The following is an 11,100-nucleotide window of genomic DNA, read 5'->3' as shown; positions in this document are numbered from 1 at the left end:
AAGGATTAAATGAAATAAACCAACACATCCATCTGAATATACACATAACAGGACATATATAATTTGAACTACGCCAATCTTACATCTCTTGCTCCAAACACAGAAAGGACACAATTAAACACAGTGAGAATGTCATACATAGCCGAAGCATCCACTCTAACTGTAAACAAAGGTCTTTGGCGCCATCGTGTGGCCGAATAAAATTACTACATAATGGCGGCGGCCGGCGGCACATGCTTCGAGTCACGAGATGAAAAAATGCGGTGCTACAATGCGGTAGAATGTAACTAAAGCCGCGGCCAACATCAGAATCGGAAAATGAACATATTTAAGGAAACTTACTTCCAGTCATGAACTTAACACTCGGAGCATCACGTGAAGGATGGCAACCAGGAACACAGCTTACGAGGTAACAGAACTAACACAGAAAAAATCTCCTCTTCTCAAGTAGCATCGCGATACCCCCAACTTCTGCCTACGTCATTTCCTACGACTCCACCCCACACAATATTGCAGAACATAGACATAAAATCCCAGAGCCTTTTATACAGCCGCCCCCAAATGTGGTTACACATTTGCTCCCCGAAAAAAGGCTCCCTAATCAGTTGAGGGAGGCGACTTGCTATTCTGCTTAGTATCGCTGTCTTCCGATGGCACGGCAGGTAAAACTACCAACCGAGCAACTGGTCTGGTGTAAACACGTCCATTAACGTTCACATCAGCAGATCGGACAAGTCCATCATCACTACGATGAACCTTAATCACATGGCCTATTGGCCACAAGGCTCGAGGCAGCTGTGGATCTGCAACCATAATAACTGCCTTTTCCAGAAGTTCAGGAGGAGTTGACTGCCACTTCTGCCTTGCCTGTAAGCCAGGCAAGTATTCCCTGATGAATCTTGCCCAGAACTGATCAGCAAGAATCTGTGAGTGCCTCCAACGTCGCCGACTGAGGTTCTCTGTCTCAGAGTAGACCACCTGGGGTAGTGATCCATCAGGCCGCCCCATGAGGAGACTATTGGGTGTCACAGGGTCCACATCGGCTACATCGGTGGAAACGTAGCCTAAGGGCTTTGCGTTAAGGATCAATTCAACCTCAAGCAGAACTGTACGGAGTACCTCCTCGTGAAGAGGTTGGGAACCCACACAGGTGCGCAGAGCTGTCTTCACTGAACGGATTTCCCTCTCCCATACACCTCCGAAATGTGGGGCTGCCGGGGGGTTGAACTGGAATCTGATCTTCTGACGGGCGAGCCTCCCTTGCAATGTCTCTGACATGTTGGCAAAGGCTTCTCTGAGTTCTCGTTCTCCCCCTTTGAAATTAGTCCCACAGTCAGACCATAACTCTGCCGGTGTCCCTCTTCTGGCTATGAATCGCCTCAGGGCCATGAGGAACGCATCCGCGTCTAAGCTACTTAGGAGATCAAGATGTACCGCCCTCGTCGTCATACACTTGAAAATGATTCCCCAGCGTTTCTCATGACGTCTTCCTACCTTCACAAACATAGGCCCGAAACAGTCAACACCGGTTGAGTAAAAGGCTGGTTTGTACAGTCTAAGCCGAGCAGCTGGAAGGTCAGCCATCTTGGGAACAGAGGGTTGTGCCCTCCAACGCTGACACTCAGGACAGGTTCGCTGGTGCTTGCGAATTGCCTCTCTTCCACGCAGTATCCAGTAAGACCTCCGCAGCTCCGCGAAGACCCGTTCGGGGCCTGGATGATGCAGATCAACATCATATTTCTTGATAAGCAGGCGTGTGAAAGGGTGTGAAGGATCCAAGACAATCGGATGCAATATAGGTCCGTCCAGACCTTCTAGGCGTCGCAACCGACCCCCTACTCTGATGAGGCCGGCTGAGGTATCCAGTTCAGGTGCCAGGGTAAGCAAGCGGCTTCTGGATGAGACAGGTTTTCTTTCTGAAAGCAATCTGCACTCCTCGGGAAATGACTCCTGTTGAGCCTGCCGGAGGATGGCCTGTTCAGCATTCTGATAGTCCTCGGCACTAGATGGCGCAGTCGAGAGTGCCTGACCACAAAGCTCTTTAACAGTAACATCCAAGAGCTCCTGCCAAGTCCTGCACGCCATTCCATCCTGACAGGTAGGTGTGGAGGTGATAGAGGTTCCACAGAAGACTGTTTTCCGGAGCTCAAGTTCGTCATTACTGGGCTCGGAGCTCGGATTCTCTGGCCATGTGTCAGGACTGTTGAGCAGAAAGGGGGGTCCATTCGACCACCGATTAGGCACTTTGAGCTCGGCCAGAGCCTTCCCTCTCGTCAGGTCATCCGCTGGGTTACTCTCTGAGTCTATGTAGCGCCAGGTACAGTGTTCCGTCAACTCCTGTATCTCAGCTACCCTGGCTCCTACAAAAACCTTGTAGCGGCAGGACTGTGAGCTCAACCAGGTAAGAACAGTGGTCGAATCAGACCACAGGACTGTTCTTTCAATCGCTGAGGTGAGTTCCTTATTCAGGGTACTGGCCAGCTGCGCTGCCAGCAAAGCTCCACAGAGCTCGAGGCGGGGAATAGAGAGAGCTCGTTTGGGGGCTACCCGGGAGCGAGCTAGGATGAAGGTGAGGTGAACTTGCCCATCCTGTTCTACAGTCCTCATATAGGACACCGCTCCATAAGCTTTCTCAGAAGCATCACCAAAAATGTGCACCTCACGAATGGCCCCCTTTAAGTTAGCACTGGCAGGAACATAGGCACGTGGGAAGGTAAGGTGAGGTAAGAACTGAAGCTCCACCTCCCAGTCAGACCAAGCTTGCAGGAGGGTGGAGGGAAGATTCGAGTCGTCCCAACCATGCTTCTTATCCCATAACTGCCTGAGAAGGAGCTTGGCCCGAGTGGTGAAGGGTAACAGATAGCCCAAAGGGTCGTACTGTGAGGCTAGGACTCTATAGATGTTTCTGAGGGTTGGCACCTCATAGGACACGGGCCTGTGCTTATAACCCAAGGAGTCGGTATTCCAGTCCCAGCTGAGCCCGAGCGTGGTCTCTAGCGGGTTGGATTTGTCCTCGGCTAGCCACAGATCCAGACTCTGTGATCTAGCTTCTGGAGGCAAATGGCTCAGGACACTTGGATCATTACAAGCCCACTGACGTAGCTCGAAGCCAGCTGATTTCAGCAACTCTCTTAGCCGATCCACCAGATCTCTCGCTTCTTCCGGTGAGCCAACACTCTGCAGGCAGTTGTCTACGTAGAAACACCTCTCGATGGAGAATCTCAGGCTGTCGTCAGGCTGTGTGTGCTCCATCACGTGATGCTGCAGGGCGAAGGTGGCGCAGCAGGGGCTTGAAGTTGTTCCAAATGGCAGGACCTGCCACTCGAAGATTTTAGGGGGTTCATTCACCTTTAAGTCCCGCCAAAGGAACTTCAACAGGGGCCGGTCTTCAGGGAGGAGCAGTACCTGATGGAACGTCCCCTTGATGTCTCCACTCACAGCTATGGGGTGTTCACGAAACCTGACCAGCACCCCCAGCAGGGAAGCTCCAAGAGTAGGGCCAGGCAACAGGAACTGGTTCAGGGACTGTCCAAGGTATTTATGGGAACAGTTAAACACCAGGCGATTCTTCCCGTTATGACTGACAAGATGATGCGGTATGTACCAGTTCTCCTTGGGCGAAGTCTCATGCGTAACTTCCTTCACGGCTCCTGATTGGATCAGCTTCTGCATTTCTGCCCTGTAGGCATCAGCCCGACTGGGATCCTTTAACAGGCGCCTTTCTGTGCTTCGAAGCATGGGCATGACTGATTCCTTTGGTGCATTCAGTGGCGGCATCTGTGGGTGACGGAGTAGAGGTGTAGCATACCTGAAGACTCCATCGACCATCCTGCGAGTTGTTCTTGCCTCGAGCAGGGCCACAGCCTGCTGATCCTGTTTCGACCGAGTGACCTCTTTCTCGGATCGGTAAGGCACCACGTCCACCTGCCAGAGCCGCTCCACATGTTTGAGCAACTCGTCTGATTGGGCGGATGTATACAGGGATAGGACAGGCTGGGTCTGCCGCCCCATGAAAAGACTTGGCCCTTGAAGGGTCCAGCCAAGCCGGGTGTGGACTGCTGCTGGGCCTCCAGGTGGGCCGAGGCGGACTGGTTCTATGGGGGTGATCAGGTGTGGCTGGTCTGAACCAATGAGAAGCAGAGGCTTGGCTTCCTTCAGGGCAGGGACCGGGATCCCATGCAGGTATTTGTACTTCCTTCTCAGCTGGTCGATAGGATAAGTATGGTGAGCTAAGTTGAGATGATCAGCTGTAAACGCTCCATCAATCTTGTAGTAGGATCCAGGGTTGGTAGCAGCAGAGATGCGGAAGGATACGGTATGTCCATGAAGCATCTGAATATCTTGCCGGACGGTTCGTAATGGCAGGTCCTCCGGGCTGCCTGCCAGACCAAGAGTCTTTGCAGCAGCAGGGAGCAGCATGGTCCTCTCTGAACCGTCATCAAGTATAGCATAGGTGTCTAGAGTCCGCTCTCCATGGCTCAAAAGCACAGGTACAATCTTCAGCATGACACGATTGCTGGCCCCATGGCGATCAAGGTAGAGTGAGCCCGAAGCCGAACTGGTTAGGCAGCTTTCCTCCTTTGCAGCCATGCCAGCGTTGTTTCCTTCTGTCCTGGCATTTACCTCGTGAAGAGCCAGCAGATGTTTACCCTGGCAGCGGCTGCAGGGTTTCTTTAGTGTGCACTGAGCAGCTAAATGAGTTCGGGCACAGCGCCAGCATCGTTTGTTGACCTGTATCCAGTCCTTTATTTCCTCTTTGGAGAGCTTGGCTACATCATCACATTGGCTGAAATAGTGTTCTGTGCTCTCACAGTAGGCACAGTAGGCTTTGTTCTTGACCTTCCCTCTAGCTCGACTCTCCTTCACTGGTGGAAAAGTGTGTTCTGATGGCCCCTTTAGGTTATGTAGGACTGTCACGGTTTGTCGGCCTGGACGGGCCTCAGCCTTTACACTGGTCCTTTCTCTACTGCTTCTTACACCTGCTTGGCCGTCAAATCCTTGACACCAGGACTCCTGACGAAGCCATGCAGATAGGTCGTACAGAGTGTAGGTGCTCCCGGGCTGTTTAAACTGGTGTCGACGAAAATCAGCTCTCTGTTCGGCAGGAAGCTTACTTATTAGTCGGGCAACATGGGACCCACAGTTCAACTCCGCTTCTCCTTCCAGTCCTAATGTTTGTAACAGCCCAACTAGTGACTGCACCTGAAGGGAGAACCTTTGGAAGGCTACTGTGTCACCTCGCCTTATTTCAGGACCATCCAGGACACTTGCTATCTTTCTCAAGGCGAGCTGATGAGGTTGTCCAAATTTGTCGTGGAGGGCTGCCATGGTGTCAGTATAAGGCTTGGGTGAGTTCAGGTAAGCATCGGCAATAAGTCGAGCTTCATCTAGTTTGAGGTGGTCCACAAGTATCTGATACTTGAAGAGCTCAGTAGCATTAGGAGGGAGTAGGTTCTCTAAAGCCATGCGGAGCCTAGCAAACTCAGAGGGATCAGAATGAATGAACCTTGGAATGGTTGGTTTGGGCCCCCTGTACACTAGCTCAGCCGAAAGAGGAGCAGATGGGTTGCTGCCGTGCCCACTGGTTACTCCAGTGACAAGAGAGGGGGAACTGGCTGGAACAGGCTTGGTTGGGAGCAAACCTGTCTTACTTGGTGCCCAGCAGGGGGGTGGCACAGAGTGTTGTGGAGGGGCATGAAACGTGTTTCCATCCTTAACCACAGGGTCCTGATATAGGGTGCAGTGATGACTAGGCAGCGAAGGCTCACCAGCGAAATATGGTGTGCGGGGTAGATGGTGGTACTGTACACCATCATCGGAGTATTGTTCGTCAACCTTCATTTGGGAGAATCCTGTGTGCAACTCTTCCATCGGTTCAGGCCATGGCGGTGGGTCAGGCCACACCTCCTCATCCTCCTCCTGTGGCATTGTCTCAGGGGTGGTGTATACCTCTCCTGAACCGCGCTTGGGGGGATGATTGGTGCTAGGCTGTGAGGCAGTCAGGTGAGCCATATCCTTCCTCAGCAGGTGAGCCACTTCAATCAGCTCTCTGAGGTCACTCTTTGCTTCCTTCAGTTCTCTGAGGCCCTCCTGTAAAACTTGCTGTGATTGGAGTAGCTGCTCTCTTTCGGCCTGCAAGGCTCTGAATTCTGTATGAAATGTGTGTATTGAAGACCCTAGCAAATTAGAAGTTGCAAATTCAGGTGAGAGGCTCCTATTAAGGTCCACATCTTGTTCACTTCTTCCCAGTGGAGGGGGTGTATTGTAATAGGCCCCATCCCTGTCGCTGTAGAGGGGTGGCGTATGACTATACTGAGGCTGAACTCTGTCGCTTCTTGTGTGAGGCTGTGGGGTATCCCACTGCAGCATTTCCCTAAAGAGGTGGCCTGTATAGTTAACATCAAAGTCCTCAAACCGGCTTGGTCGACGTGTATGGCGTTTAGGCCTTGCATCAGGACATGTCGCTCCATCTGGCTCCATCTTGATAACTCATCCGGCTCGAAGGACCAATGTTGAGGAGTACTTGTGGTGAGGGCTAGTTCTTTTAGGTTCAGCAGCTAACAAGATGGTGTATCGGTCAGGATACAGGAAGGAGGACAACAGGCTTCCACTTTGCTGGATTGTCACCGCCAGCTGTTTTATTGCCACCTAGATGCTCAGTGTTGCCAGCAGTCTGTAGTAACAAACAAGTTGCCATGAGTATATAAATATATACAGCAACAGCTTCACTAAGATACATATAAAGGATTAAATGAAATAAACCAACACATCCATCTGAATATACACATAACAGGACATATATAATTTGAACTACGCCAATCTTACATCTCTTGCTCCAAACACAGAAAGGACACAATTAAACACAGTGAGAATGTCATACATAGCCGAAGCATCCACTCTAACTGTAAACAAAGGTCTTTGGCGCCATCGTGTGGCCGAATAAAATTACTACATAATGGCGGCGGCCGGCGGCACATGCTTCGAGTCACGAGATGAAAAAATGCGGTGCTACAATGCGGTAGAATGTAACTAAAGCCGCGGCCAACATCAGAATCGGAAAATGAACATATTTAAGGAAACTTACTTCCAGTCATGAACTTAACACTCGGAGCATCACGTGAAGGATGGCAACCAGGAACACAGCTTACGAGGTAACAGAACTAACACAGAAAAAATCTCCTCTTCTCAAGTAGCATCGCGATACCCCCAACTTCTGCCTACGTCATTTCCTACGACTCCACCCCACACAATATTGCAGAACATAGACATAAAATCCCAGAGCCTTTTATACAGTAAGTCCACCTGCTGCTCCACCCTTCACCACGTTAATCGAGCTGGTTATGGCTCGTTATAGTTATTATTAGTTACTGGTTTGAAACCAGCACATGCCGTGTCTGCTCGAAGGTCAAAGGCTTGGTTATCTGCAGGAATGCTTCGCTTTATTAAAGACGACGGCGTGATATTCCTTCACAAAACTGACTGCCTTTATCGGACCTCAGCAGGCTGAAGATCACATGATCTGTATTACCAGCTGAGTGCTGTGGGTTTTCACTATGAGGTGTTTGATTCCGTTCTGCCTTCAGCTCATCTCGTCGGTGGATCCAAAGTTCCTGAAGCTGACGAAGATGGACGACAAAATCTACTCGAGCTTCAGGGAAACCTTCAAAGACCTCGACGTAAAGCTGCTCAACGCAGACGACCTCAAGTCTGAAAAGGCCAAAGAGGTCAGTCAGCACCTGCTGTTAGCTCAGCATGCTCCTCCATCAGTGCTTAGAGTCACAGATGCTGGGTGGATCAGAAAGCTTTGGTTTGTGTTTTCAGACGTGGCGTCCGTTCTGTAACCAGTTCGAAGGACTCGTAGAAGACTTCAACTATGGCACGCTGCTGCGACTGGACTGTGAGAAGGACTACACAGAGGAAAACACCATCTTTGGTAAACATTTAACTCACGACGTTTGTACTCAAGTACAAGTATCAACAACAAGAACTAGTCTCCAAACTGAATCATAGAGACTGCTTTGCTTCATTTCATCTCTCCAAACCAAAAGTTCATACATCCTCTTGTCAGGGTCACTGTAGCCTATACCATTGGGTGAGAGGAGGGGTACACCCTGGACACCCTAGTCTAACACAGAGACAGACAACTATTTGCACTCACACCTATGGGCATGTCTTTGGACCGTGGTACCCAGTAGCAGAGTACCTGGAGAGAACCCACGCAAACACGAATATGCAAACTCTAGATAGAATTAGCACTGTTGCCTGACTGTAAAGGCAACAGTGCTAATCACCACACTAGAATAGAATTAAACCTCCGTGTGCTCTCCCGAGTTTGGCGTCTTCAGTCAGGCATGGGCCTTCTCCGCTTTGGTCTTCAATTTTAATAGAAACTTAAAAAAATGTAAACATGTATACTGTGTACAACACATAGTACACCGTACTGTACTTCCCTCACATTTTAGCTAGAGATACTGAGACATTTTTTAATGTATCAGTCCTAAAGTATAGATGCTGATTGATGTAGATGATGAGAAAGAACAGTGAAAATTTCTTACAGCTTAGAGATTTATGTTTCAGATTTCAGTATGCTAAAAAATATCCAGAATTTTACAAAATGAATAGTTTTAAATATGAAGCTAAAACTCCACAGCACTTTTTATAAATGATTTTTTTTGCAGATCTTGCAGAAAATAAGATTTGTTGATTTGAGACAAAATGACCCTTTTCTTAAGAAACCCATAAAGGTGAGTTCTGACTGGCTCCTGTTTCTCTGGCTTCAGCCACCAGGGTTCAGTTCTTCGCGATTGAGATCGCCAGGAACAGAGAGGGTTACAACAATGCTGTGTTCAAGTCCAAAAGTTCAAAGAGCTAACCTGCAGTCAGGATCCCAGCACTGCCGACCGTCAGTGGAGCAGACGCCTTCGAGGCTTCGCTCGTTATTCCAGAAAAGTTTCCATCTGTGTTTATTTTGATGTCCGGCATTAAAATTTTTGATCGGATCAGAACCATTTCTACAAACCAGAACAGGACCGAACTCTTTGTCACCAACGCTACCTGACCTGTTTGAAAGTCTTCTTCACAGTTCCTGAACATTTAAAATTGATGTAATGAACACAATGAATTTTGTATTTACTGTAAAGTTCCAAGGTTTTTGTGCCAATCATAAGTGGTTATTTTATTTTGTAAAAACCGAAATGTATCTGTCTGACCCAATAAAACCTGAGCTTCATTTCACCGCCAATCCCTGTGTTTAAACTCCGTTTTACCCCCCAAAACAAACAAGTGCCTGCTGGCGGGACGTCTTCATGAACGCTCTTTGAGGCCTCGCAGAGGATTTCCCGAAGCTTCAAACACAAAAACTTATTTCCAGCAGTCGTAACAGAAACCTGAAGCTTCTGTAAACCTGATCTACTCTACACATGCAGGAGAAGGGATTCTTCCTGTTCCTTCCTTTCACAATAAAAGACATTAAGCTACTTACACACTGTGAAAGTTGTGGTGTAGTTGCAGATAGGGCTGGGCCATATCACACCATTCACGGTAATACCGGTATAATGTTAGACAATATTAAGAAAATGAAATATCGCGATAGAATATGGGTAAAACGCGCATGCGCAGTGCCTTTGTTTTCATACGCACATGGCGGAAAAGCGTGGCAGCGACTGAGAATGATAAGAGCGATAGCAGATCATTGAATGAAACAGATGAACCAGAATTGGTTTGTATAAAATGGTGCAACTTCAGTGGTGGGGAACTGGTTTGGCTTTCGTCTGTCAGATACCCACCACAAAGCATAATTTTTGGTAGAGCATGCAAGCGGGCCATCATTCATACTCCGAACCTTGAGACCTCGAAATTAGGGAGACATTCAAAAGCTGTGTGAAAACCCCGGAGGAACTCTCCCGAGGGATTAATAAAGTTTTATTTAATCTAATCTAATAATAAAACACTGAAAAAGGCCAAGCAATAACATGTTTAAGTTATTTAAGTGACTTGTATATCATGTTTAACCTGAGTAGCAAAAAACAGCGGGGGTTTGAAAACGATGTGCCGGGAGTTTGCTGTTCTCCCCGGCTCAGATGTTTCAAGTTTACACAGCTACATTCTCGCCTGAAAATATGTTAAAAGTTTATTTTGCGACGCAGAAACAAAAATAAGAGTAATATTAAAACTAAGTAGATGCAGTAGTTATAGCCATTGTTGGAAACTGGAATTGATTGGTCCAATCTGGGATATGGTTTTTCAATTATGTCCGGGTGGAAATTCGGGATTGTCCTGGAAAAAGCGGGAGGATTTGCATGTATGCCATAATTAGTGTTTTTCGGAAAATAAGTCAGTCTTCAAATTAATCCTTTGATTTCTGAAAAATCTACAGTGCGCCTTATGTATGAATTCTGGTTGTGCTTACTGAACTTAACCGATTTTATGTGGTACACGGTGCTCAAAAAACTCAAAAAATGGAGTTCCTGTTCCGACTTTCAAACTCAGCAAGTCCAACTTTAGGGGCTATCTAGTCGAAGGCTCCAACTCAGAGATTGCCTCCCACTTCAAATGGAACACATTATAAAATATGTTTACCTGGCTAATGGTAGCTAGTTAGCCTCTTTATACTGTTACACAATTTAATGGTGGAAAAACAATATCAACATTTAACATTACATCATTTGTTTTTAGGTTAGCTTGCTAGCATTACTATAATAATTTACCTTAAACTGAAAGTTAACTTCCTGTTTATTCAAATAGACATCATCAGATTAAACTGGATTTTCTCTGGTTGATGTTAGTTGCTAACATGGGCACGCTAGTTGATTTAGAATTTATCAGCTAGCTGGCTGACCCTCATTTACTGATGTACCATATGAAAACATCCATGTGCCCTGTGTATGTTAGCCAATCAGAATCTGTGTGAAGCAGCTGGACTGTGCAATCTGCATACAGTCACGCCCCCATTTTTCTACATAAGGAAACACCTTTACCTGGATGTGAAGCAGAGACATTGGTGATGATGTAAGAGCAGCTCTGAGGCTTTACTGCTACTTTTGTTCTTTTGTCCAGTATCCCTCTCCTCCCCCTTAGCAGGTGGCAGCAGATGGCCGCCCC

At 47.8% G+C, this 11,100-nt stretch overlaps 1 protein-coding gene across 1 annotated transcript in view; it reads left to right on the top strand.

Annotated features, from left to right (window-relative positions):
* Positions 1-9,241, top strand: part of pbdc1 (polysaccharide biosynthesis domain containing 1) — a 14,193-nt gene extending 4,952 nt beyond the window's left edge. Inside the window, exons 4-6 of the mRNA XM_085462938.1 lie at positions 7,584-7,724; positions 7,822-7,933; positions 8,781-9,241. Of these exons, the coding sequence (XP_085319064.1) occupies positions 7,584-7,724; positions 7,822-7,933; positions 8,781-8,872 (345 nt within the window). The 3' untranslated portion in view covers positions 8,873-9,241. The remainder of the gene's footprint in view (positions 1-7,583; positions 7,725-7,821; positions 7,934-8,780) is intronic.
* The last annotated feature ends 1,859 nt before the right edge of the window (positions 9,242-11,100 follow it).

The sequence above is a fragment of the Copadichromis virginalis genome, linkage group LG7 (genome assembly GCF_057382275.1).
Source record: "Copadichromis virginalis isolate Kocher_CV1m ecotype Utaka linkage group LG7, C_Virginalis_male_GT1.1, whole genome shotgun sequence".
Taxonomy (NCBI): domain Eukaryota; kingdom Metazoa; phylum Chordata; class Actinopteri; order Cichliformes; family Cichlidae; genus Copadichromis; species Copadichromis virginalis.
This window is presented reverse-complemented; position numbering and strand designations above follow the sequence as displayed.